The 22,689-nt window shown below is 41.7% G+C and overlaps 3 protein-coding genes across 3 annotated transcripts; all 3 read left to right on the plus strand.

The window, feature by feature from the left end:
- The first annotated feature begins 4,228 nt into the window (after nucleotides 1-4,228).
- On the plus strand, nucleotides 4,229-5,692 carry LOC115665850 (probable carboxylesterase 2). Its single transcript, XM_056321160.1, has 2 exons — nucleotides 4,229-4,816; nucleotides 5,050-5,692. Exons 1-2 carry the CDS (start codon nucleotides 4,296-4,298, stop codon nucleotides 5,498-5,500), a joined length of 972 nt encoding a protein of 323 aa, XP_056177135.1. The 5' UTR covers nucleotides 4,229-4,295; the 3' UTR covers nucleotides 5,501-5,692.
- An 11,095-nt stretch (nucleotides 5,693-16,787) lies between these two features.
- Nucleotides 16,788-18,113, plus strand: LOC115675800 (probable carboxylesterase 2). The gene is made up of 2 exons (XM_030598575.2): nucleotides 16,788-17,432; nucleotides 17,638-18,113. The coding sequence occupies exons 1-2, from the start codon at nucleotides 16,906-16,908 to the stop codon at nucleotides 18,095-18,097; spliced, it is 987 nt and encodes a 328-aa protein (XP_030454435.1). The 5' UTR covers nucleotides 16,788-16,905; the 3' UTR covers nucleotides 18,098-18,113.
- A 2,961-nt stretch (nucleotides 18,114-21,074) lies between these two features.
- Nucleotides 21,075-22,689, plus strand: LOC115675802 (probable carboxylesterase 2). The gene is made up of 2 exons (XM_030598581.2): nucleotides 21,075-21,692; nucleotides 21,944-22,689. The coding sequence occupies exons 1-2, from the start codon at nucleotides 21,172-21,174 to the stop codon at nucleotides 22,401-22,403; spliced, it is 981 nt and encodes a 326-aa protein (XP_030454441.1). The 5' UTR covers nucleotides 21,075-21,171; the 3' UTR covers nucleotides 22,404-22,689.

Here is a 22,689-nt window from a genome sequence, read left to right on the forward strand (position 1 = left end):
TTACGAACTCGCCTTGAGCCTCACGGCTCGATGAGCAACTGTGTTTAGGCCACTCGGTGTCTACATTAGCAATATCCGGTCAAAATTAGCCGGAAGGACTGAATTGGTATTATGTCAAAAGGTTTATGACTAAATTAACATAATTAAAAGGTCTAGGACTAAATTGGCTTCAATATAATATGTTTAGGACTTTCCTGGCACTTTTCTCAAAGAAAACGAGAATAAGGAAAATAGGGAAAGAAAAGAGAAAAAAATAAAAAATGTCAAATAATTTACTAAAATTCCACAAAATGTGGTCGTTTGAGTAAATATGTCCATGTCGGACACTGGCCATGCCACATAGGATGACGATCGGCGCTGACTGGATCTCCACATCAGTAATTTCTTACCTATACTGGCTGGAAGAACTATAATTGGAAAAACGTCAAAAGGTTTACGATTAGGTTGGCCAAATTGAAAATTTTATAATTGAAGTAGTATCCGTATAATAGGTTTATGACTTCTTGGGTAATTTTCTCCTTATTACACGTCTCTCACGTAATTTCTCAACGGAACGAATTGTTCTCAAGACTTTTCATTCATACACAAAAGTAGGGTAAAAATACCACCTTATGGATAGAGCAAAAAGAAATTGGAGAAAGACGTGAACTTTGTTATTTGCAGCGTATAATTACGTTCATTGCATTGGTGAAGATGAACTTTTTGGTTGCTATAATGTAAGAGAATTTACTCATTCTTATATTTGATTTTATCAAGACTTTGGATGTTTGACCTATCAAAAATAAGATCGTTGGATTCTCGTCCTACCGTCATCAGAATTAAAAAAAGTGGTATTTTTAGATAAGACTCCAGAGTACTATATTTATATCGACATTGGAATACGTAGTTAGACATTGACATTTAACAGCGAGTCTAATTAACCTTTTTTTCTGATTTTGTTATAACTCGTAATTACTGAAAGTCCTCCTTAATAATTTGGCCCGCTTTGCTTTCCCTGTTTGAGCCATCTTGTCTGAAAGTCCTCCTTAATAACTCGTAATTTCTGATCTTGTCTCTGGATTCATCATCCTCACCCCTCTCTCTCTCTCTCTCTCTCTCTCTCTCTCTCTCTCTCTCTCTCGTTAGCATCGTTGACATCGAGCGCCGAATTTATATCGTGAAGGTTTTGTATTGTCCACGAATCAGGTAAACCTTTTGCTTCCAATGCTTTGTTTTCTCTATTACACTGAGGCATCGAGCGCCGAATTTAATCAATAATTTCTGGTCAAAAATCTTGTGTAACCGAAGCAGATTTGTGGAATATATTCATGATTCAGAACTTTGTATGTGTTGTTTAAAATAAAAATCCTTTGAAAATCAAATCAGAAAATCGTTTCTGAAGTTGCATATCCTATGTTCGACAAAATGCTTAAAAGAAGAACCGAATTGATTTTTGTGAAATCAATGCGTAGAACTCGTTCTTTTATGCTTGATGTACTTAGGTTGATGAATCAATACTGAATCTATATTTTTTTTCATTGATTTTTTGGCATGAACATTGTTGTCTGAGTTGGCCGTGCGTGTAGTTCTCCTTCGCCGGAAATTCATCCCCTCGCCAAAGTTGCCCGCGGTTTGAGGCCGCTCCAGTCAGTCCATTTCTCATTCTCTGATATGTATATGTATGTTCTGTGTGCTAGAGTTAATAGAGTTTTAGTATATACGATTTCCGAGTTTGAAAATCTCTCACCGGAGTTTGTCCGGCAATGTAGTAACCATCAGCCAACTAGTGGCCGGTGGTGATTTGCGGGTGGCGGCTTAGCATCGGAGAATATTTTGGTAGTGATTGAAGTGTCGTTTTAAGATTTTTGGCGAAGCTCAATAAAGGCGTGAGAAAGGTGAGCCCACGGTGAAGCTTGGTGAGAAAGGTGAGAAAGAAAGCCCTGGGGGAAGAAGACTAGGGGTGATTGGTTTCAGGGTGAGTCGGTTCCAGACCTAGAACCTGAGACCGACCCTGTTATAACTGGTTCCTAGTTTTTGGAACCTGAAACCTACCTTGTTTGCTCTGGACCCTATTTTGGAATCTACCCTGTTTTTTTGATCCAGTTACAGGATCTACCCAAGAACCCTTTTTTTTTGTTCCTTTATTTTTGTTTTATTTTTTCCAGGTAGCAAATAGGAAAACTTATAACTCAAATCAAAGGTTTTAAGTTTGACTATGCAAACAATCTTAAGTATTCATACAAAAGCATAATATCTTAGTCCCAATAATTTAATGGACGTGATAAAACAATATAGGTTCCAGTTGGATATGTAGTTTCTTCGTTACAGAAGAAAAATTTTAAGAAAAAGGAAATTGCTCCCTATAATGCTTACAAGCCCTTGAGTTAGACTATTCGCAAATAATGATCACCTCCCTCATTCTTTATGATAGAATGCTTTGAATTCTAGCCATACAAAATTGCAAGTGGACCTCCATATAAAACTTGTTCTAAAACCGGTCCGGGTGGGTTTTCACTTGGAACCGGAAACCGGACCGGTTCTAACTGGTTCCCGGACTTTTTTTTCGGGTGGGCCGGTCCAGTTTTCGAGTAAACCCGATCCAGTTGCACACCCCTAAAGAAGACCAGAAAAAAGAAATTAAAAAAAACTAGAAAAAAAAAGAGTCAAATATAATTGAGACTAGATCACATTCTAATTTGAGTGGAGCAGAGGTACAATGGGCCATAGGTCAAGTCAAGTGAAGGGCTTGTACTAGAAATTGGGCCAAAATGGATTAAACGAAAGAAGTTAGAAACTTGGGCTTGATTTGTTGTGATGGCCCATCAGAAGAGACCCAAATTTAGACTGGGCCCGAGGACCGGTCGGAATTGCGAGTCTGACCCGGACTGCTAGAGTTCGGATCAGACCGGCTAATTGGACCTGGTTCCTTGACCGGGTCTAAAGTCTTTTTCTTTTTTCGAAATTAAAAATAAAGATTTTAGAAAATTCAAAAAAAAATAAATAATGTGAGAAAAGCTAAAAAAAAAAATGTAGAATTCTCTTAGTTCAGGGCTTTCAATAAACACTTTAGGCTTGAATAAAAGTTGAATCTAAAATTGAATGAGCCTTTAAGGATTTACTTTAGGAATTTTTTATTGCTTTTTCTTTTAGAGATGATGTTAGGTCGTTGTTTGTGCATTTTTATTTTTGATTGCAATTGATTGTGCATTTTAAATACTTTGTTTGTTGTTCTCTTTAGAATGGTTAGGACGAAATTTCAAGATTCTTGATTAGTAAAAAAGACTACCCCGGTATGTTGGTTAACAAATAGTCGAGTTTAGGTACCGAAAGGACATTACTTGAAAAGTTAATGTAATCAAGTTTCCAATCTGTAAGAATCTCTGGTTGCGTATGCATCGAGACGATATTCCCACGTCTCGATTTTAGGATTTCTAGCCGACCTTTAATCGTGGCTAGTGGCGACTCCAAATAAAGCATGTAAATTTAGACAACCAACGTCACGCGAGATACGGACTTAGGGAGTGTCTCGTAAAGTACCTCTGAACCTACTTTCCGAGGAGGCCCTCAAGGGTTAGGTTGCGACATGTCTTTAGGCCACTGTTAGAATAATAACATGTTGTGAGTTACAAATTTTTGAAATAGTGGACCTCACAATAATTTCTAATTTTTTATTTTTTATTTTTTTGTGACTCAAAACGGGCCGTTATTCTTACAGTAGATTAATGATCGTCACATAATCATTTCTTCTTCTCAAATGAGGACCCGAAGTGGACATTATTTCAAATAAAAACTTGAAGTGGCTAAATTAGTTTCAAATATGGACTTGAACTCGGGGGCTGGCCAGGCCGGCGAGCTTGAGACATTTCTGGTGTCGGGATATGAGTAATTTTGTCCAAAAAAAATCTGGATAAAAACTAACAAACCCTAAAACAAAAAAACCCCAAAATTACTTCTTTCTTTATTTCTTCCCAACTTCTTTCCCAAATTCCACTTGAGACTTATTTGAGACTTATTTAGTCACTTTAGCTCTTTATTTGAAGCAACGCCAATATCGAATCTTTATTTAAGAAAATAGCACTACTTCGAATCTTTATTCGGAATTTTCCCGAAAAGTAACGTGAACACATTTGAATTAGTTCGACATTGACATTCAACACAGAGTTTTGACTAACCTTTTTCTGTTTCTGAAAGTCATAACTACCAAAACTCCTCCCCAATAAATTGGACCCGATTTGCTTTCTCTGTTTGAGCCATCGCTGTTTCTCGTCTCTCGATTCCTCTTCCTCGCCTATCTCTGACGTCTCTCTCTATCTCTCATGGATTCATCCAAGGAGATCTTGCTCGAGATCTTCCCCTACGTCAGAGTCTACAACAACGGCACCTTCGACCGCCTTGCCGGCTTCGAGATTGCCCCGCCGGGCCTCGACCCCGAGACCCAAGTCGAGTCCAAGGACGTCCTCATCCTCCCCGACACCGGCATCTCCGCCCGAATCTACCGCCCCTCCTCCGCCTCCGCCGCCACGAAACTCCCCCTCGTCGTCTACTTCCATGGCGGGGCCTTCATCATCGCCTCCATCGCCGACCCCAAGTATCACGCCAGCCTCAACTCCCTTGTTGCCGAGTCCAATGTCATCGTCATCTCCGTTGACTATCGCCGAGTCCCCGAGCACCCTCTCCCCACGGCCTATGATGACTCCTATGCTGCTCTGCAGTGGATCGCTTCCGAGGAAGCCCGGAGCGAGCCGTGGCTCAGGGACCATGCCGACTTTGACCGGCTATTCCCCGTCGGCGACAGCGGCGGCGCCAACATGTCGCACCACTTGGCCATGCGACTCAGGTACGGTACAATAACAAACCCAAAGAAGCTTAGTGAGTCTTTTACTGTTCATTTATTATTAGTAACACCGTGATTTCATTGCCTGTCATACGTATAATTACTATTTTAAAATTTTTAAACAATTTTATATCGAGTAGACACTGAATAATATTATTTATTATGGCAGATAAATTTTACGTAAAATCTTTTTATTCCATTATTTATCTAAATTTCTGCATCCATCACCGATTAAGGGATGATGTACTGGGCAAGCGGGTCAAGCTCTCGGGGATCGGGATGATACAACCGTACTTCTGGGGCGAGAAACCGATCGGGGCGGAGGTGGCGGACCCTGGCCGGAAGGCGTTGGTGGACAGCTGGTGGCGGTTCGTGTGCGTGTCGGACAAGGGGTGCGACGACCCGCTGATCAACCCGTTCGCGGACGGGGCCCCCGGCGTGGACGGGCTGGCGTGCAAGAAGGTGCTGGTGATCGTGAGCGAGAAGGACATACTGAGGGACAGAGGGAGGCTGTACTACGAGAAGCTGGTGGAAAGCGGCGGGGCGGCGGCGGAGATCATGGAGATCGACGGCGAGGATCACGTGTTCCACATCTTCGACCCGAGCTGTAAGAAGGCCAAGAGGCTGTTCGAACGGGTGGCCGCGTTCGTCAACACCGGTGGTGATGATCGCAAGAAAGGTGCATGATGAAACAAGAGAAACGTTGGAAAAACTGAGGGAGTTGAAGAAGTTTTCTTATTGCTTTGCCTGTCGCTGCTGTGGTTTCTTGTCTTTGTCATGTTGTCGGTGATCGTCGATACATTCTTGGCCCCGAGAGTGTGGGTAGCGTGTCTGACTTCCTGATCACTTTTGCTGATCATTGTTCTAAAAACATCAGTAATACGTCTGATTCGTGTTTTTACTTTCGGTGTAAGAAAAGTTCTAAACATGATACATTGGTGTTATTTTAGTCTTAAATCTTTTGATTTAAAGTCAATTTAGTTATTTCGGCTAATTTTGATCCGATATTGCTGGCGTGAATGCCAGCCGTGCCACGTAAGCTTACCGGCGATAACATGAACAATTTTTAATAATATTTTTTTATTTTTTCTTTTTTTTTTCTTCCTTTGGTGCGTCGCGGGGCGACCGGCCAGAGGCGAGGTACCTCGCCAAATCCGAGGATTTAAGAACCATGATCTTCTTTGCTTTGACCAAGCTATCCCACCCAAAAATCGCAGCTGCAGAATTAATGAATTCCCCGCGTGAATGTTCATCCGCAGAATGCATGGCCGTAAATTTCTCTCCCCTTTTCCCGGCTGACATCTTTGCTGAAGACACGGTCCTTCGTGACAGCGTGCTGCCCGTGCCAATGTCTTCTCTTCAGCCGCGAAAGATGACAAAATATATGGCCATATCTCCACGCTACAAGGAGAATATTCCTCTGTCCTTCGTTTTCTTTTGTCTGTCGCATGCTTCATTTTCTTTCTTCTCAACATGGGAACATGTGGTCTTGGGAAAATTCCAAGTAGGGTCTTGAGTGGAGCTATTTTGTCCAAAATAGATATTGTTTTAAATAAAGGTACGAAGTGACAAAGTCAATCTCAAATATGGGTCTGAGTTCGCTAGCCAGCCAAATATTTACTGGCCAGTGAGCAATTGACTCTTCCGGTGAGTATGAGTTTCACTTCAACGAGGTGAAACTACAATTAGATAGGCACTTCTAAATTTCTGTTTATTGAGCAAATGACCCTAAAAAATTAAAATCAAATTATTGTCATCATTTTCAACAACTTGCTTGTTTTCCTCTTCTCTCTCCGCCGTGAAAGTGAACTCCAAACCTCCATTGAAGCTCTGAAACCAAGCTTTGTCTTCTCACAAAAACCTACCTTATCTTGGAATCTCATTTGGTGATGGTTCCTCTTTGTGAAATTTTATGGGATCACTGCCAACTGTTCTAAAAGCTCAAGCTGTGTGATGAAAACATTGTTTAATATTTAATTATTTTAACACTTCCCCTCACGCTTAGTTAAGTCTTTTTGTCTAGTACTAAGCGTGTATATATTTAATTGAGGAGGTAAATGGGGCTTGAAAATATTTGAATTCAGGACCTCCAATTCTAATATCATGTGAGATTTTGTGGGACTACTATAAAATGTTCCAAAAGCTTAAGCTATTAGATGAAAGCGGTTTAATGTGTAATTATTCTAACACTCTCGAAGATTCTCTCTCCAATTCTTCTCGCTTTCCTCTTTCACATGACTTCTTGCGCTCCACCTCCAAAATCCACTGCCACACGGGTCGGTCGATGCGATCGATGAGCTCCAATCTGTAGCAGAACGAGAGTGAGCACGTGCTAGTTCTTGATCGACAGGCCATGGTTCGTATATGGGAACTTGACCAACTCTATTGTCAACATGCTCATCGGCGAGCTCACAGCTCACAACAATAGTGTCAACGCAACTGCTGCCAAGTTGTCGAAGTCAAGTGCGTCGGAGAAGGGCTTGCTGGAGCTCTCTCAGGCTTTTAGCGACCTCTTCGCGTGCAGCACTGACATCTCCATAGAGTTTCAGAGGCTCACGAGCTTGCACAAAACGGAGAACAACGGCCATGGGAATGGCAAAGTAGATGGGAATAAACAAGAAAAAGTTATTTTTGGTTTTGTTATTTTTAAGCATACAATTTTTTAGTCAAATTTTTTAAGACAAAAGTGCCCCTGCTATGATCGATGGAAAAATCACTTGCTCGCTGTCAACGAACATTTGGCTAGCTAGCAAGCTTAGACCCTTATTTGAGACTGACTAGGTTACTTCAGATCTTTATTTGAAATAAAATTCACTATGGATTTTTTTTTTTTGAGAAAATGGATCCACCTCAGATCTTTATTTCGAATTTTCCTAATGATCTTTTTCCTCAGCCCACTCATGCATGTTTTTTCTTTGCCTTCAGTCATTGCCATGCTGTTTTGCCGACTTTTACGGGGAAAGTTGTCCAAAAAATCCTAAACCTTTTAATTGGATCAATTGAGTCTTAAAAATTTTTACATTTTGCCAATCGAGTCCATCTAGTTAATTTTGGCTAGAAATCGCTGATGTGGACGCTGGCTTTCCTATATGGTACGACCGGTGTTGAATTGAACAAATTTTAATATTTTTCGAATTTTTTTATATTAATTTTGTAAATGTTTATTTTATCTTCTTTGTTTTTCTTTTTCCTTATTTAATTTTTTCGTTTTTTTTTGTTAAGGCTGGTAGAGGGCCGCCAGCCAAGGCCCTGCGATCCTCGCTTGCCACTAGGTGAGGGCTTGCAACCCTCAATCAGAGCTGGGCGAGGGCTACGAGGCCACCCCCAATGGCTGGCAAGGGCTCGTGGCCCTCGCTCAAAGCTGGGTGAGGGCTTGCTACCCTCGCAGCAGCCGAAGAGGGCCACGACCCGTCGCTCCAATCCGGGAGAAATCCATGCTCACAAAAACAAACCCTAGAGAGCATGGAGAAACTTCACTGTCCTGGGGCCGCTTCAAACAAGATATGCTTGAACGAGCAAATCCATATGGCCACAAACTTTATGTCCTCTAAACGAGCAAATCCAAATGGCCTCAAACTTGATGTCCTTAGACAAAGTAGAACCATCATCTGCTCCAAGTTCTTGATTTCCACTTCTTGAGCACATAGGTACTTGTCTATCTGCAGCTTCAATATGCTCTTGGTGACTTGAGTTCCTTTCTTGGCCCTAACTTCTTACGAACTCACCTTGAGCCTCACGGCTCGACGAGCAACTGTGTTTAGGCTGGCCGGTGTCTGCATTAGCAATATCCGGCCAAAATTAGCCGGAAGGACTAAATTGACACTAAGTCAAAAGGTTTATGACTAAATTAACATAATTAAAAGGTCTAGGACTAAATTGGCAACAATACAATATGTTTAGGACTTTTCTAACACTTTTCTCAAGGGAAATGAGAATAAGGAAAATAGGGAAAGTAAAGAGAAAAAGAAATGTCCAAAAATTACTAAAATTCCACAAAACGTGGTCGTTTGAGTAAATATGTCCACGTCGGACACTGGCCATGCGACATAGGATGACAATCGGCGTTGATTGGACCTCCACATCAATAATTTCTTACCTATACTAGTCAGAAGAACTACAATGGGAAAAACGTCAAAAGATTTATGACTAGATTGGCCAAATTGAAAAGTTTAGAATTGAATTAGTATCGGTATAATAGGTTTAGGACTTCTTGGGTAATTTCCTCCTTAATACACGTCTCTCAAGTAATTTCTCAACGGAACGAATTGTTCTCAAGACTTTTCGTTCATACACAAAAGTAGAGTAAAAATACCACGTTATGGATAGAGCAAAAAGAAATTAGAGAAAGATGTGCATTTTGTTATTTGCAACAGATAATTACGTTCATTTCATCGGTGAAGATGAACTTTTTGGTTGCTATAGTGTAAAAGAATTGACTCATTCTTATTTTTGATTTTTCAAGACTTTGGATGTTTGACCTATCAAAAATAAGATCGTCGGATTCTCGTCCCACCGTCATTAGAAATTATAAAAATGACTTGAGAGTATTATATGTAAGAATTTCCTAATGTGGGCTTCATTAATTGAAATTAACTGAATTAGTTTGGTCTAATAAAGGTAAGATATATGGGTTCTTAATAAGTCTAATATGGGGCTGGCTGGTGTGGGCTGAGTACGGCCCAGCCCGTAACAAGAGGGCCCGTGGTCGAAAACTCTATAAATAGCGCTCAAGTCCCTCCCCTAACCTGATGATACACAATCTGACTCACATACGGATCTAGAGAGAACTTTCTTCTCGTGAGTGGCAATCTCATTAGGCCAGTGTTCTAACGAAGGGTATAGGGGAGAAGCACTTGAGTTCGTGTTCGGAAACCGTCGCAAATTCCGCGTCAAGTTCGATGGATTCCAAACCAGGTACGCGAATCGATAATTTCTCTATTAACGTGTTTCGATTTCTAATTATGGTGATCCTGGGCGTGCCATTTTCGTGGCCAACATGTGGTATCAGAGCCTGCCATAGATTAGAACTGAAACATGCGGATTAGGACCGTTTTCGTTATGTCCGAGAGGTTTTTACCCATTTTCGGAATTTTTTGTCAGATGAATGTAAAATTTTATTACATATTTGGAATCTACTCATCGAGATGAGAAGATTGACGGGCGGCACGTCACCGGACGAGGCCGCACGCGCCTTCACGCGCCGACACGCGCCGTGGGTGCGACGGCGCGTGACGGCCACGTGCGGCCGTGCCAAACCGGCGCATTTTCCGTCGGTAACCGCAGGATGACGTCATCGTGGGTGCGGATCCGGGTTGACCCGGATCCTGACCCGATCCGATCATTGACCTGACCCGAATTTCGACCCAACCCGACCGTTGACCCGACCCGAATGTTGACTCGACCTGACCGGTCAACCGGTCGGACCGATTCGTTGACCATTGATAGGTTGGACAGGTCAATCGGTCGGACCGGCTGTTCGGACCGGTTTGACCGGCTGAACACGCGCGCACATGCCGCGCTTTCCGGTGGCGCGTGAGGGCGCGTCTGATGTCCGTTTGTGACGTTCTTGGTATCGACGTGCTCGTATCGAGATTCTCTACATTGTGGTGTATTTATTTTACATGTTTGAAGCTTTTACAGATGTGAAAATACATATAGAACCCTATATACGAGTATTTTTAGGGTATTTTTGCGTATTTTCTTGTATTTCTCTATGGTTTCGGAAATGCATAAGGTAGCTCACATGTATATCACCACATAAGGACTGTGTAGAGTGTAATTCATTGTCTATCAATGAATGGAACAATATAATTAGCATGACATGTAATTTCAGAGATATACGCCACTGTCTTTACGTCTAGCATTACATGTATATAGTGAATGTGATACATAAAGCTCATATCCTTGATATGAGAGATTTTCAAGGATTCAGTTAGGTAGTGATCGCCAAAGTGGCACACTTGACTGGGTTTGAGAAATATCGGTCTCATTTTGTGGTGGGATGTCTCCTGTTCTATTGCGTGATCATACTCCCAAAGGAGGTGATCTTGTATTGGTTCATGGAGGGGTACATGTATAACATGTGCTTGAGAAATGACTGATCTTAGTGGTTCATACTCCCAAAGGTGGTGATTTCACGAAAGATTAGAATATGTTCTCATGGCTGCTGTCATGTGGAGAGTGTATAACTGCATGTCATATTTTTTGCCCAAAGGTGATTATGTGATTATGTATGTAACTCTCTGGATAAGTACTCACATGATGCTGATTGTATTGTTTGTTTGTTTTCCAGTCACCTTTTTCTGTAAACGGCAATTTCATTTCCATTGAGGTCTTTTCTGGGTTGAACTTTAAAAAATGGAAAGAGGATTTTCTATTTGGAATGGAGCTGGCGGATGTTCACATTGCTCTTACAAAAGATAAACCGGCAGATATCACGGCCACCAATACCGAAGCTGAGAAAACGCACTATGCTGCTTGGGAAAAGAGCAATCGGATTTGCTTATTGACAATGAAGAAATCCATTCAAGAACACTTGAACAGTGGTTTGCCAGCTGACTTTACTACTAAGGAAATGATGGCAGCCTTAGAGGCTAGAAACCGCATTTCATCTAATGCTGATGTTGGTACACTTCTTCAAAAGCTCTTCAATATGAAGTATGATGGTACTGCTGGGGTTAGAGATTATGTCCTTAGGATGGTAGACCTAAAGACAAAACTTCAAACTCTTAATGTTTCCATTCCTAATGCTTGCATTGTGCATCAAGCCCTTAACACCCTTCCACCTGATTTTGGGATTATAAAGACAAATTACAACTCCCAAGATGAGACTTGGTCAGTTAATGACTTGATAGCAAGGGTGGTGGCAGAGGAAGATAAACTTAAGAAGGAAAAAGAGCATCTAGCCTTATATGTTTCTGGTTTCCACAAAAGGAAGGATAAGAAGTCCAGAAATCGTACTTATAAAGGTACTCATGACACTACCGGTTAATCTGATAATATGGGTCTAAAGAAAACATCCTTCAAAAGGGATGGTGACCGCTGCTTCTTTTGTAAGAAGAAATGTCACGTAAAGAAGGACTGTGGAAAGTTCAAAACTTGGTTGTCCAAACGGGAGCCTACAGGTAATGATTCTTTGACACTTGTTTGTGAATCCAACCTATCAAAAAGCACCATCAAGTTCTTGGTGGTTCGATAGCGATGCAACTAATCATGTTGCGTTTACCATACAGGGATTCATAAACCGGAGGAAGCCAAATCAGGATGAGTCAAGACTCACTGTGGGAAACAACGAGAAAGTCGATGTTGTGTTTGTGGGAGATTTTATTTTGATTCTAGACTCTGATTTTAGATTAATATTGAAAGACACTTTTTATGTACCTTCTTTTAGACGGAACTTAGTTTCCGTATCGTGTTTGGACATGTATGGCTACTCTTTTGAAATCAAGAACAATGTTATTTCTTTGTTTCTTAATTCAAATAAGGTTGGGTGCTGTAATATGTCCAACGGATTGTACAGATTGTGTTTGTTTCCCAATGACATATACGTCGCTTATACGGCTAAAAAGGTTGTTTCCAAGAGATCACTACCTAAGGAATAGTCTTATGGATTGTGGCATAAACGGCTTGGTCATATTTCTAAGGATAGAGTAGAAAGGCTGATAAAGACTAACACCTTGCCTGCTCTTAAAGATGACCTAGAGACATGCGTAGACTGTTGTAGAGGTAAAATAACCAAGATAAGGAAGAAAACTGCAGTCCGAAATTCTGACCTGTTGAAGGTCATTCACATTGACATAAGTGGATCATATACGGCAACCTTGTGTAGAAATTTTTATTTCATCACATTTATTGATGACTATTCTCGATATCGCTATCTGTACTAAATTAAAGAAAAGTCTGAGTCTCTTGACAAGTTCAAGATTTTTCGGACTGAAGTCGATAAACAGTTGGGAAAGGTCATAAAGGTTGTTAGATCTGATCGAGGTGGAGAGTATTATGGCAAGCATGGCGATGCCGGACAGCTTAAGGGGCCATTTGCCAAATACTTAGAGGATTCCGGGATAGTGGCTCAGTTTACTATGCCTGGGAGTTCTGAGCAAAATGGTATAGCCGAAAGGCGCAATCGCACCCTTATGGAAATGGTGAGGAGTATGATTAGTAGGACAAATTTACCTGATTTTTTGTGGGGTGAAGCTTTGAAAATAGCTTTGTACATTCTGAATCGTGTACCTACTAAAGCTATTCTATTGACTCCTTTTGAGTTATGGACTGGACGTAAGCCTAGCTTAAACCATCTTAAGGTTTGGGGATGTCCTACAGAAGTGAAGTTATATAATCCAACATTAAGTAAGTTGGACTCAAGAACCACTCGATGTTACTTTGTATCTTACCCGGATCATTTGAAGGGATATCGGTTCTATAATCTCAATGGAGGCACAAGAATTGTGGAATCACAGACAACGAAGTTTCTAGAGTTTGATGTGATCGAAGAAAGTAGCTGCTCACAGACTATTGAGGATAATAGTACGGTGGGTAATGTTGTATCTTTATCTCCCCCCATACAGATAATTGTGGGCAAAAGAACACTACAAGTGCCATAACTTGTGTACGGCGCTCACTTTAGTGCCATAACTTTTTTTTGGATCACTTTAGTGCTAAAATTTTTGAAAACGATCACTTAAGTGCTAAAATTTTTGAAAAACGATCACTTAAGTGCCAACTCCGGTGCCGTACACAATTTTTCGCGGAAATCGACGTGGCATTTTTTTATTAATTTCGAAGTGACGTGGCTCGCCGGAGTCTCGCCGAAGATTGGCACTTAAGTGATCGTTTTTCAAAAATTTTAGCACTTAAATGTTCGTTTTTCAAAAATTTTAGCACTTAAGTGATCGTTTTTCAAAAATTTTAGCACTAAAGTGATCCAAAAAAAAGTTATGACACTTAAGTGATCGTTTTTCCTCCGACTTGGCACCAAAGTGATCCGAAAAAAAGTTATGGCACCAAAGTGAGCGCCATACACAAGTTATGGCACTTATAGTGTCCTTTTGCCGATAATTGTGGAGACTCCCACACCACAGACTGAACCTGTTGAGGCTCAGGATCATGTTGTCGAGATAGCTCCTAATGAAGTTCCTCAAGACTCTCAGGTGTAGGATAAAGCTGTTGTTGCTCTAGTAAGGAGATCCATTAGGGAGAGACGATTAGCTATACCACCGGATTATTTAGTCTATATAGGAGAGCAAGACTATCATATCGGTTATGTGGCTGATCCAGTGACTTATGCGGAAGCTGTTTCTTGTCCTCAGTTGGAACTGTGGTTGGATGCAATGAGAGATGAAATGCAGTCTATGAAGCATAATGGTGTTTGGGAACTTGTTGAATTACCTGAAGGTCATAGACCCATTAGCTGCAAATGAGTGTATAAGACTAAAAGGGACTCCAAAGGAAAGATTGAGAAGTTTAAAGCCAGACCGGTAGCCAAGGGTTTCACTCAGAGAGAAGGAGTAGACTATGAAGTAACTTTTTGTCCAGTCTTTTGTAAAGATTCTTTCAGAGTGATCATGACATTGGTAGCTCATTTTGATATGGAGTTACACCATATGGATGTTAAAACTGCATTTCTCAATGGAGACCTTAGTGAAGAAGTCTATATGATGCAACCTGAAGGCTTTGTGGCAGATGATTCAAGTACGCTTGTATGTAGACTGAAAAAGTTTATTTATGGTCTCAAGCAAGCTTCTAGACAATGGTACTTGAAGTTTCATAGTGTTGTCCTTCATTTGATTTTGTTGAGAACAAAGTAGATCAGTGTATATACTGCAAGGTCAGTGGGAGGAAATTCATTTTCCTTATACTCTATGTGGATAATATCCTGCTTGCGAGCAGTGACCTTGGTTTATTGCATGAGACAAAGCGGATGTTGTCAAAGAACTTTGATATGAAGGACCTTGGTGATACGTCTTTTGTCCTTAGCATTGAGATTCATAGGAATCGTTCTTGCCGACTATTGGGTTTATCTCAGAAGGCATATGTTGATCGTATCTTAGAAAGATTCAACATGCAGCAATGCAAGCCAGGAATTGCTCCTGTCATTAAGGGTGATAAGTTAAGTCTGTCACGATGTCCTCATTTAGATTTTGAGAAAGCCCAAATGAAGAATGTACCTTATGCTAGTGCACTTGGGAGTATTATGTATGCTCAAGTATGTACTAGACTAGATATTGCTTTTGCAACAGGACTTCTAGGCAGATATCAATCAAATCCAGGATACGATCATTGGGTTGCTGCCAAGAAGGTTTTGAGGTACTTAAAGAGGACAAAAGACTATATGCTGATTTACAAACATGTTCAGGACCTACAGCTGGTCGGGTATTCGGATTCAGACTTTGCTGGCTGTCAGGATGAAAAGAAGTCGACAACGGGTTACATCTTTAAGTTAGCAGGAGGTGCAGTATCATGGAAAAGTGAGAAACATAAATCAATGACATCCTCTACCATGCAAGCGGAGTTTGTAGCATGCTTTTCGGCTGCTACTCAGGCAATTTGGCTCCGGAACCTTATTAAGGAGTTGACCGTATTTGATTTTATGGATAGGCCCATACAATTGTATTGTGACAATAACTCTGCAGTGTTGTTTGTTAACAACAACAGAGGTCTAAAGGGGTCTACGTATACAGAGGTAAAGTACCTGACTATAAACGAAAAAGTTTAGAATTGTGACATTGCAGTAAAGCACATTTCGACAGATGATATGATCGCAGATCTACTAACTAAAGGCCTTCGCCCTTGTGTATTTGATCGACATGTCATTAACATGGGCTTAGAAATATCATGGGATATTGTTAATTAGTGAGAGCTGTTTAGTCTTGTGTTGCTCTTATGAAATTTGTATATGATTTTATGTTACATTTTGTAGCATTTGGATATGTATCAACTTTTTGCATTCAATGAGGTTTTTGTGAATGTAGATTTATCAAGTTGAGTACACATATTTGATGAAATCTCGAGGCACTATGTAAACCTTGAGTACAGGCTATGGGGTATTCTTGGTATTAGCCTTAACGATATGTCTTGTTGCACATAAAGTATAGTTAACTATCAAGGTAAGACATATGCAGGTTCGTTGGAACCATGAAGGACATTCTCTGGTGATACACTAGGTTTTGTGACACTTAAGGAGAGAGAATTTGGACTAACAAAATGGATAACACATGAAGTATCACTCATTATGAGGTATTGTCCATTTGACACACTACCATGTTGAATCCATATCAGTAAAGTTGAAAGCACTTGTGACGATGGAAGGCTCTACGTGAGTACATGTAGTTACTGCCATGATTCGGTGTTCGAGACTTTATGGGATCGGATTGACTATTAAGAATGATTTCTAGACCAATATAAGGGTGCGCATACAGTTCTATTTCAATTAATATCGCCCAAGTGGGAGAATGTATGAATTTCCTAATGTGGGCTTCATTAATTGAAATTAACTGAATTAGTTTGGTTTAATAAAGGTAAGATATATGAGTTTTTAATAAGTCTAATATGGGGCTGGCTGGTGTGGGCCGAGTACGGCCCGGCCCGTAATGAGAGGGCCCGTGGTCGAAAACTCTATAAATAGCACTCAAGTCTCTCCCCTAACCTGATAATGCAATTTGACTCACATATGGATCTAGAGAGAACTTTCTTCTCGTGAGTGGCAATCTCATTAGGCCAGTGTTCTAACGAAGGGTATAGGGGAGAAGCACTTGAGTTCGTGTTCGGAAACCGCCGCAAATTCCGCGTCAAGTTTGATAGATTCCAAACTAGGTACGCGAATCGATAATTTCTCCATTAACGTGTTTCGGTTTCTGATTATGGTGATCCTGGGCGTGCCATTTTCGTGGCCAACATTATATCTATATCGACATTGGAAGATGTAGTTAGATATTGACATTTAACGGCGAGTCTAACTAACCTTTTTTTTCCTGATTTTGTTATTACTCGTAATTACCGAAAGTCCACCTCAATAATTAGGCCCGTTTTGCTTTCCCTGTGTGAGCCATCGCCGGTTCTTGTCTCTCGGTTCATCATCCTCACCTCTCTCTCTCATGGATTCATCCAAGGAGGTTTCACTCGAGATCTTCCCCTACATCAGAGTCTACAAAGACGGCACCTTTGACCGCCTCACCGGCTTCGAGATCGCCCCGCCTGGCCTCGACCCCGAGACCCGAGTTGAGTCCAAGGACGTCCTCATCCTCCCCGACACCGGCATCTCTGCCCGAATCTACCGCCCCTCCTCCGCCTCCGCCTCCGCCGCCAAGAAACTCCCCCTCGTCATCTACTTCCACGGCGGGGCCTTCATCATCGCCTCCATCGCTGACCCCAAGTATCACGCCAGCCTCAACGCCTTTGTCGCCGAGTCCGACATCATCGTCGTCTCGGTCGACTATCGCCGAGTCCCCGAGTACCCTCTCCCTGCGGCCTATGATGACTCCTGGGCTGCTCTTCAGTGGATCGCATCCGGGGAAGCTCGGCGCGAGTCGTGGCTCAGGGACCAAGCTGACTTTGATCGGCTCTTCCTCATCGGGGACAGCGGCGGCGCCAACATGTCGCACCACTTGGCCATGCGACTCAGGTACGGTACAATAACGAACCTAAAGATGCTTGGTGAGTTTTGTAGTGTTCATTTGTTATAAGTAACTTTTAGATTTCATAGCTGTCTTACAATTATAATTTTTAAATTGTAGACAGTTTTGTAGTGTTCATTTGTTACAAGTAACTTTTACCTAAAGTCTCCTTATTTCATTATATTTCTAAGTTTCTGCATCCATCACTGATAGGGGTGACGTGCTTGGCGAGCGGGTCAAGCTCTCGGGGATCGGGATGATACAACCATACTTCTGGGGCGAGACACCGATTGGAGCGGAGGTGGCGGACCCTGGTCGGAAGGCGTTGGTGGACAGCTGGTGGCGGTTCGTGTGTGCGTCAGACAAGGGGTGCGACGATCCGCTGATCAACCCGTTCGCCGATGGGGCCCCCGGCGTGAACGGGCTGGCGTGCGAGAAGGTGCTGGTGATCGTGAGCGAGAAGGACATACTGAGGGACAGAGGGAGGCTGTATTACGACAAGCTGGCAGAGAGCGGCGGGGCAGTGGCAGCGGAGATCATGGAGATCGAAGGCGAGGATCATGTGTTCCAAATCTTCGACCCGAGCTGCGAAAAGGCCAAGAGGCTGTTCAAACGCATGGCCTCGTTCGTTAACAGTGATGGCGATGATCACAACAAGGAGAGTGCGGAGTGACAGGTGCATGAAACAAGAGAGAGATGTTGGAAAGTTGAGGCGTTTTCAAAGTTTCTTTATTACTTTGCCTGAAGTTCGATCGTTGTCTCCACCTTGTCGATCGTAGTGGCATAAAAAAATTATGGTTGATACATTCTTGGCCACAAGAATTTGTTCGGGAAAATCGGACAACAGTTCATCAAGAACTAATCCAATCCAGATCAATTTCTTCTCCAAAACTAAACCAATCAAAATCGAACAACCTCTAATATATTCTAGTAATACAACATCGTAATGTAAATATAATGTCAAAATGATAAGGAGACGAAGACAATAACAATATTGAGATTTTATGTGAAAAACTCAGAGCGGGAAAAATCACGAACGGCCCAAAAACTTTCACTAATTACAAATAATAGTAGAATACATAAAAGTTCTTCTCTAGTCACACATTAGAGACTCAATATTAACAATACAAAAGTATTTCATCATCGTGAACGTGGATTAACACAAATAGAGCGAGAAATCCTAATTGCAATAAGAGAAAACTAGAGAAATTCGGAGAAGGTTTTCAATGAACGAAACTATCAACTCATAGCCCTTGATCTCATGAACAACATACTCAAACTTAAGCCAATTCCAACGATGTTTGGCCGTCCAATTGTCGCAGGAAGCAGTTGCCATCTTTTTCTTTCTTCTCTATGTTCTCTCTTTTCTTTTCTCACTCATGAACGGCAGCTCCACTTTCTTTTCTTCTTTTTGCTTTTTGACTTTTCTTTCCTTTTTTTTATTAATGTTAGCTGGGCCCCACAAAGGATGACCCAACCAACAAATCAGTTTCTTTGCCTCACTGCCTCACGTGAGAAGTTTCGTCATGCCCGCTTTATTTCTATAAGAATCAAGTTTCACCATGCTCAAGGTTTTAGTCATCATATTGGATTCATTATCGTCGATATAGACTTTCTCAAGTAGGAAGAGCTTCTCTTTGAATTTCTCTCAAATATAATGATATTTCACATCAATATGCTTCAATCTTCAATGTAACATCCAATTTTTGTTAAGATAGATTGCACTCATGTTATCATAATACATAATAAACATCTCTTGCTTCAAGCTCAACTCTTGTATGAATTTTTGCATCCACAAGAGTTCCTTTCGTCCAGCTCTACTTCAGTTGTAGACAAAACAATGCATTTTTGCAATCTTGATTGTCGCGAAACTACTCCCCCTACAAAAGTCATCATGTAACTTGATGTGGATTTTCGAGAGTCAACGTCACCAGCATAATCTACAACTAAATAGCCACTCAACTCGGTCTTTCTGTTTCCATAACATAAGCAGAATCTAGAAATGTCACTGAGATAGCTCAAGATCCATTTAATATCATCCCAATGCTCTTTACTTGGATTTGAGAGAAACCTGCTCACAACACCAACTGCATAAGCATTACCTCGTCTTGTACAAAGTATGGTATACATCAAACTACCTACGGCTGATGCATAAGGAATTTTCATCATTTCTTCCCCCTTTTTTTTCACTTGTAAGACACTCTTTACTACTCAATTTGAAATGACTGGCAAATGAAGTACTTACTGGTAGGTGCTCATGTTGAATTTTTCTAGCACATTTTCAATGTACTTTTTTTGAGATAGCCAAAATTTCCCGTCCTTCCTTTCACAAGTAATTCTCATGCTCAAGTTTTGCTTAACTGGTCCCAAATCCTTCGTTGCAAAAGCTTTACACAACTCATTTAAGCTCTTAATTTTCTTAGCATCATGCTCAACTATCAATATGTCATCAACATAGAGTAGAAGGATAAGAAAATTATTATTTGAGAATCTTTCATGAAGACATAAGAATTAGAGACTCAAATTTCACGTACCATTGCCTTTGACGCTTGCTTGAGACCATATAATCTTTTCCTCAATCTACATACAAGATGCTCGTTGCCTTCAACTTTAAAACCCTCTGGTTGCTCCATATATTTTCTTCTAAGTCACCATGAAGAAAAGCTGTCTTTACACAAAGTTGTTTAATTTCCAAATTCAAGCTGGTGGCCAACCCAAGAATAACTCGAATAAAAGTCATTTTTAAAACTAGTGAGAAGTCTCTTCAAAGTCAATTCCTTTCTTTTAATGAAGCCCTTCACAACAAGCCTAACTTTGTATCGTGGTTGCAAACTGCTTTCTTCCGTCTTTAACTTGCATTCCCACTTATTTTTTAGTGCTCTCTTGCCCTTAGTCAATTTCACCAATTCAAATGTGTGGTTCTTACACAAGGATTTGAGCTCCTCTTGTATGGCTTCATGCTATTCATTCTTTTGATCACATGACATAACTTCATAAATTTTTGGCTCTCCTGCATATGTGAGTAACACATACTAGTGCGGCTAATATCTTTACGAAGGTCTATTTTCTCCTGTAGATATTCTAACTTGTGGTAGGACTAGCACTCAACGGAATGAATTGTTTAACTTCCTCCCTAATACACGTCTCGCATGTAATTTCTCAACAGAATGAATTGTTTTAAGGACTTTCCGTTCATGCACAAAGCTAGATTAAAAATACCATTATAGATAGAGTAAAAAGAAATTAGAGAAAAGCATGCATTTTTGTTCTTTTTCTTGGTCGAACATGCATTTTTGGCATTAGCAGCAAATAATTATGTTGATTTCATCGAAGAAGATGAACTTTTTGGTTGCTGTAGTGTAAACGATTTAGCTCATTCTTGTGTTTGATTTTATCAAGACGTGGGATGTTTGACCCATCAAAAACGATAATTAATCCGAATCCATGTCACGAGATCGTCGGGATCAGATTTAAAAAAAAAATGTTTATCTTAGACGCGACTCAAGAGTATTATATTTATAATGCGTTGGAAGACGTAGTTAGACATTGACGTATAACAGTAAGTCTGACTAACCTTTTTTTTTTCTGATGATTTCGTTATAACTCGTAGTTACCGAAAGTCCACCTTAATAAATAGGCCCGCTTTGCTTTCCGTGTTTGAGCCATCTCGGTTCTCGTCTCTCCGATTCATCATCCTCGCCTCTCTCTCTCTCATTAGCATCGTTGACATCTCTCTCTGTCTCTCTCATGGATTCATCCAAAGAGGTCTCAGTCGAGATCTTCCCCTACATCAGAGTCTACAGGGACGGCACCTTCGACCGCCTCGCCGGCTTTGAGATAGCCCCGCCCGGCCTCGACCCCAAGACCCGAGTCGAGTCCAAGGACGTCCTCATCTTCCCCGACACCGGCATCTCCGCCCGAATCTACCGCCCCTCCTCTGCCTTCGCCGCCAAGAAACTCCCCCTCGTCATCTACTTCCACGGTGGGGCCTTCATCATTGCCACCATCGCCGACCCCAAGTATCACGCCAGCCTCAACGCCCTTGTCGCCGAGTCCAACGCCATCGTCATCTCGGTCGACTATCGCCGAGTCCCTGAGCACCCTCTCCCCGCGGCCTATGATGACTCCTGGGCTGCTCTGCAGTGGATTGCATCCGAGGAAGCCCGGTGCGAGCCTTGGCTCAGGGACCATGCCGACTTTGACAGGCTCTTCCTCGTAGGTGACAGCGGCGGCGCCAACATGTCTCACCACTTGGCCATGCGACTCAGGTACGGTAGAATGACAAACCTAAAGATGCTTCATGAGTCTTTTAGCGTTCATTTTTTTTGGTCGGACTTTTAGCGTTCATTTACTATACGTAATTTGTGATTCATTGCTGTCTTACTTATAATTTATAAATTGTAAACAATTTTATATTGAGTTGACACTGATTAATGATATATATATTACAGTAGAGGCTTTCACATAAAATCTCCTTGTTTTATTATTTATCTAAGTTCTTGCGCCTGACACTGATAAGGGATGACATACTGGGTGAGCGGGTCAAGCTCTCGGGGATCGGGATGATACAACCGTACTTCTGGGGCGAGACACCGATCGGAGGGGAGGTGGCGGACCCTGGTCGGAAGGCGTTGGTGGACAGCTGGTGGCGGTTCGTGTGCTTCTCAGACAAGGGGTGCGACGACCCGCTGATCAACCCGTTCGCAGATGGATCCCCTGGCGTGGACGGGCTGGCGTGTGGGAAGGTGCTGGTGATCGTGAGCGAGAAGGACATACTGAGGGACAGAGGGAGGCTGTACTACGAGAAGCTGGTGGAGAGCGGTGGGGCGGTGCCGGCGGAGTTCATGGAGATCGAAGGCGAGGATCATGTGTTCCACATCTTCGACCCGAGCTGCGAAAAGGCCAAGAGGCTGTTCAAACGCTTGGCCTCGTTCGTTAACAGTGACGGCGATGATCACAACAAGGAGAATGCGGAGTGAAAGGTGCATAAAACAAGAGAGAGATGTTGAAAAGCAGAGGGCGTTTTCAAAGTTTCTTTATTACTTTGCCTGAAGTTCGATCGTTGTCGTCCCCTTGCCGGTTGTAATGGTGGAAAAAAGTTATGGTTGATACATTCTTGGCCCCAATAATTGAGGTTAGCTTTTGCAAATTCCTGCTTATTTGTATATCATTTTCTTGTTACGGGTTTTACGTGCGTGTCATGTTCTGGCTTTCGTAGCAAAGTTCGAGACTTGAGCTTTTAATAAGTGAAGTTGGTGCATAAAA

This window comes from Syzygium oleosum, unplaced genomic scaffold, assembly GCF_021117445.2.
Source record: "Syzygium oleosum isolate NSW1041296 unplaced genomic scaffold, Sole_v2.1 Sole_v2.22, whole genome shotgun sequence".
NCBI lineage: Eukaryota > Viridiplantae > Streptophyta > Magnoliopsida > Myrtales > Myrtaceae > Syzygium > Syzygium oleosum.

Coding starts and splice junctions, on each gene's coding strand:
- LOC115675800 (XM_030598575.2), top strand. CDS start 16,906: ATGGATTCATCCAAGGAGGTTTCACTCGAGATCTTCCCCTACATCAGA. Junction 17,433..17,637: donor CACTTGGCCATGCGACTCAG/GTACGGTACAAT, acceptor CATCACTGATAG/GGGTGACGTGCTTGGCGAGC.
- LOC115665850 (XM_056321160.1), top strand. CDS start 4,296: ATGGATTCATCCAAGGAGATCTTGCTCGAGATCTTCCCCTACGTCAGA. Junction 4,817..5,049: donor CACTTGGCCATGCGACTCAG/GTACGGTACAAT, acceptor TCACCGATTAAG/GGATGATGTACTGGGCAAGC.
- LOC115675802 (XM_030598581.2), top strand. CDS start 21,172: ATGGATTCATCCAAAGAGGTCTCAGTCGAGATCTTCCCCTACATCAGA. Junction 21,693..21,943: donor CACTTGGCCATGCGACTCAG/GTACGGTAGAAT, acceptor GACACTGATAAG/GGATGACATACTGGGTGAGC.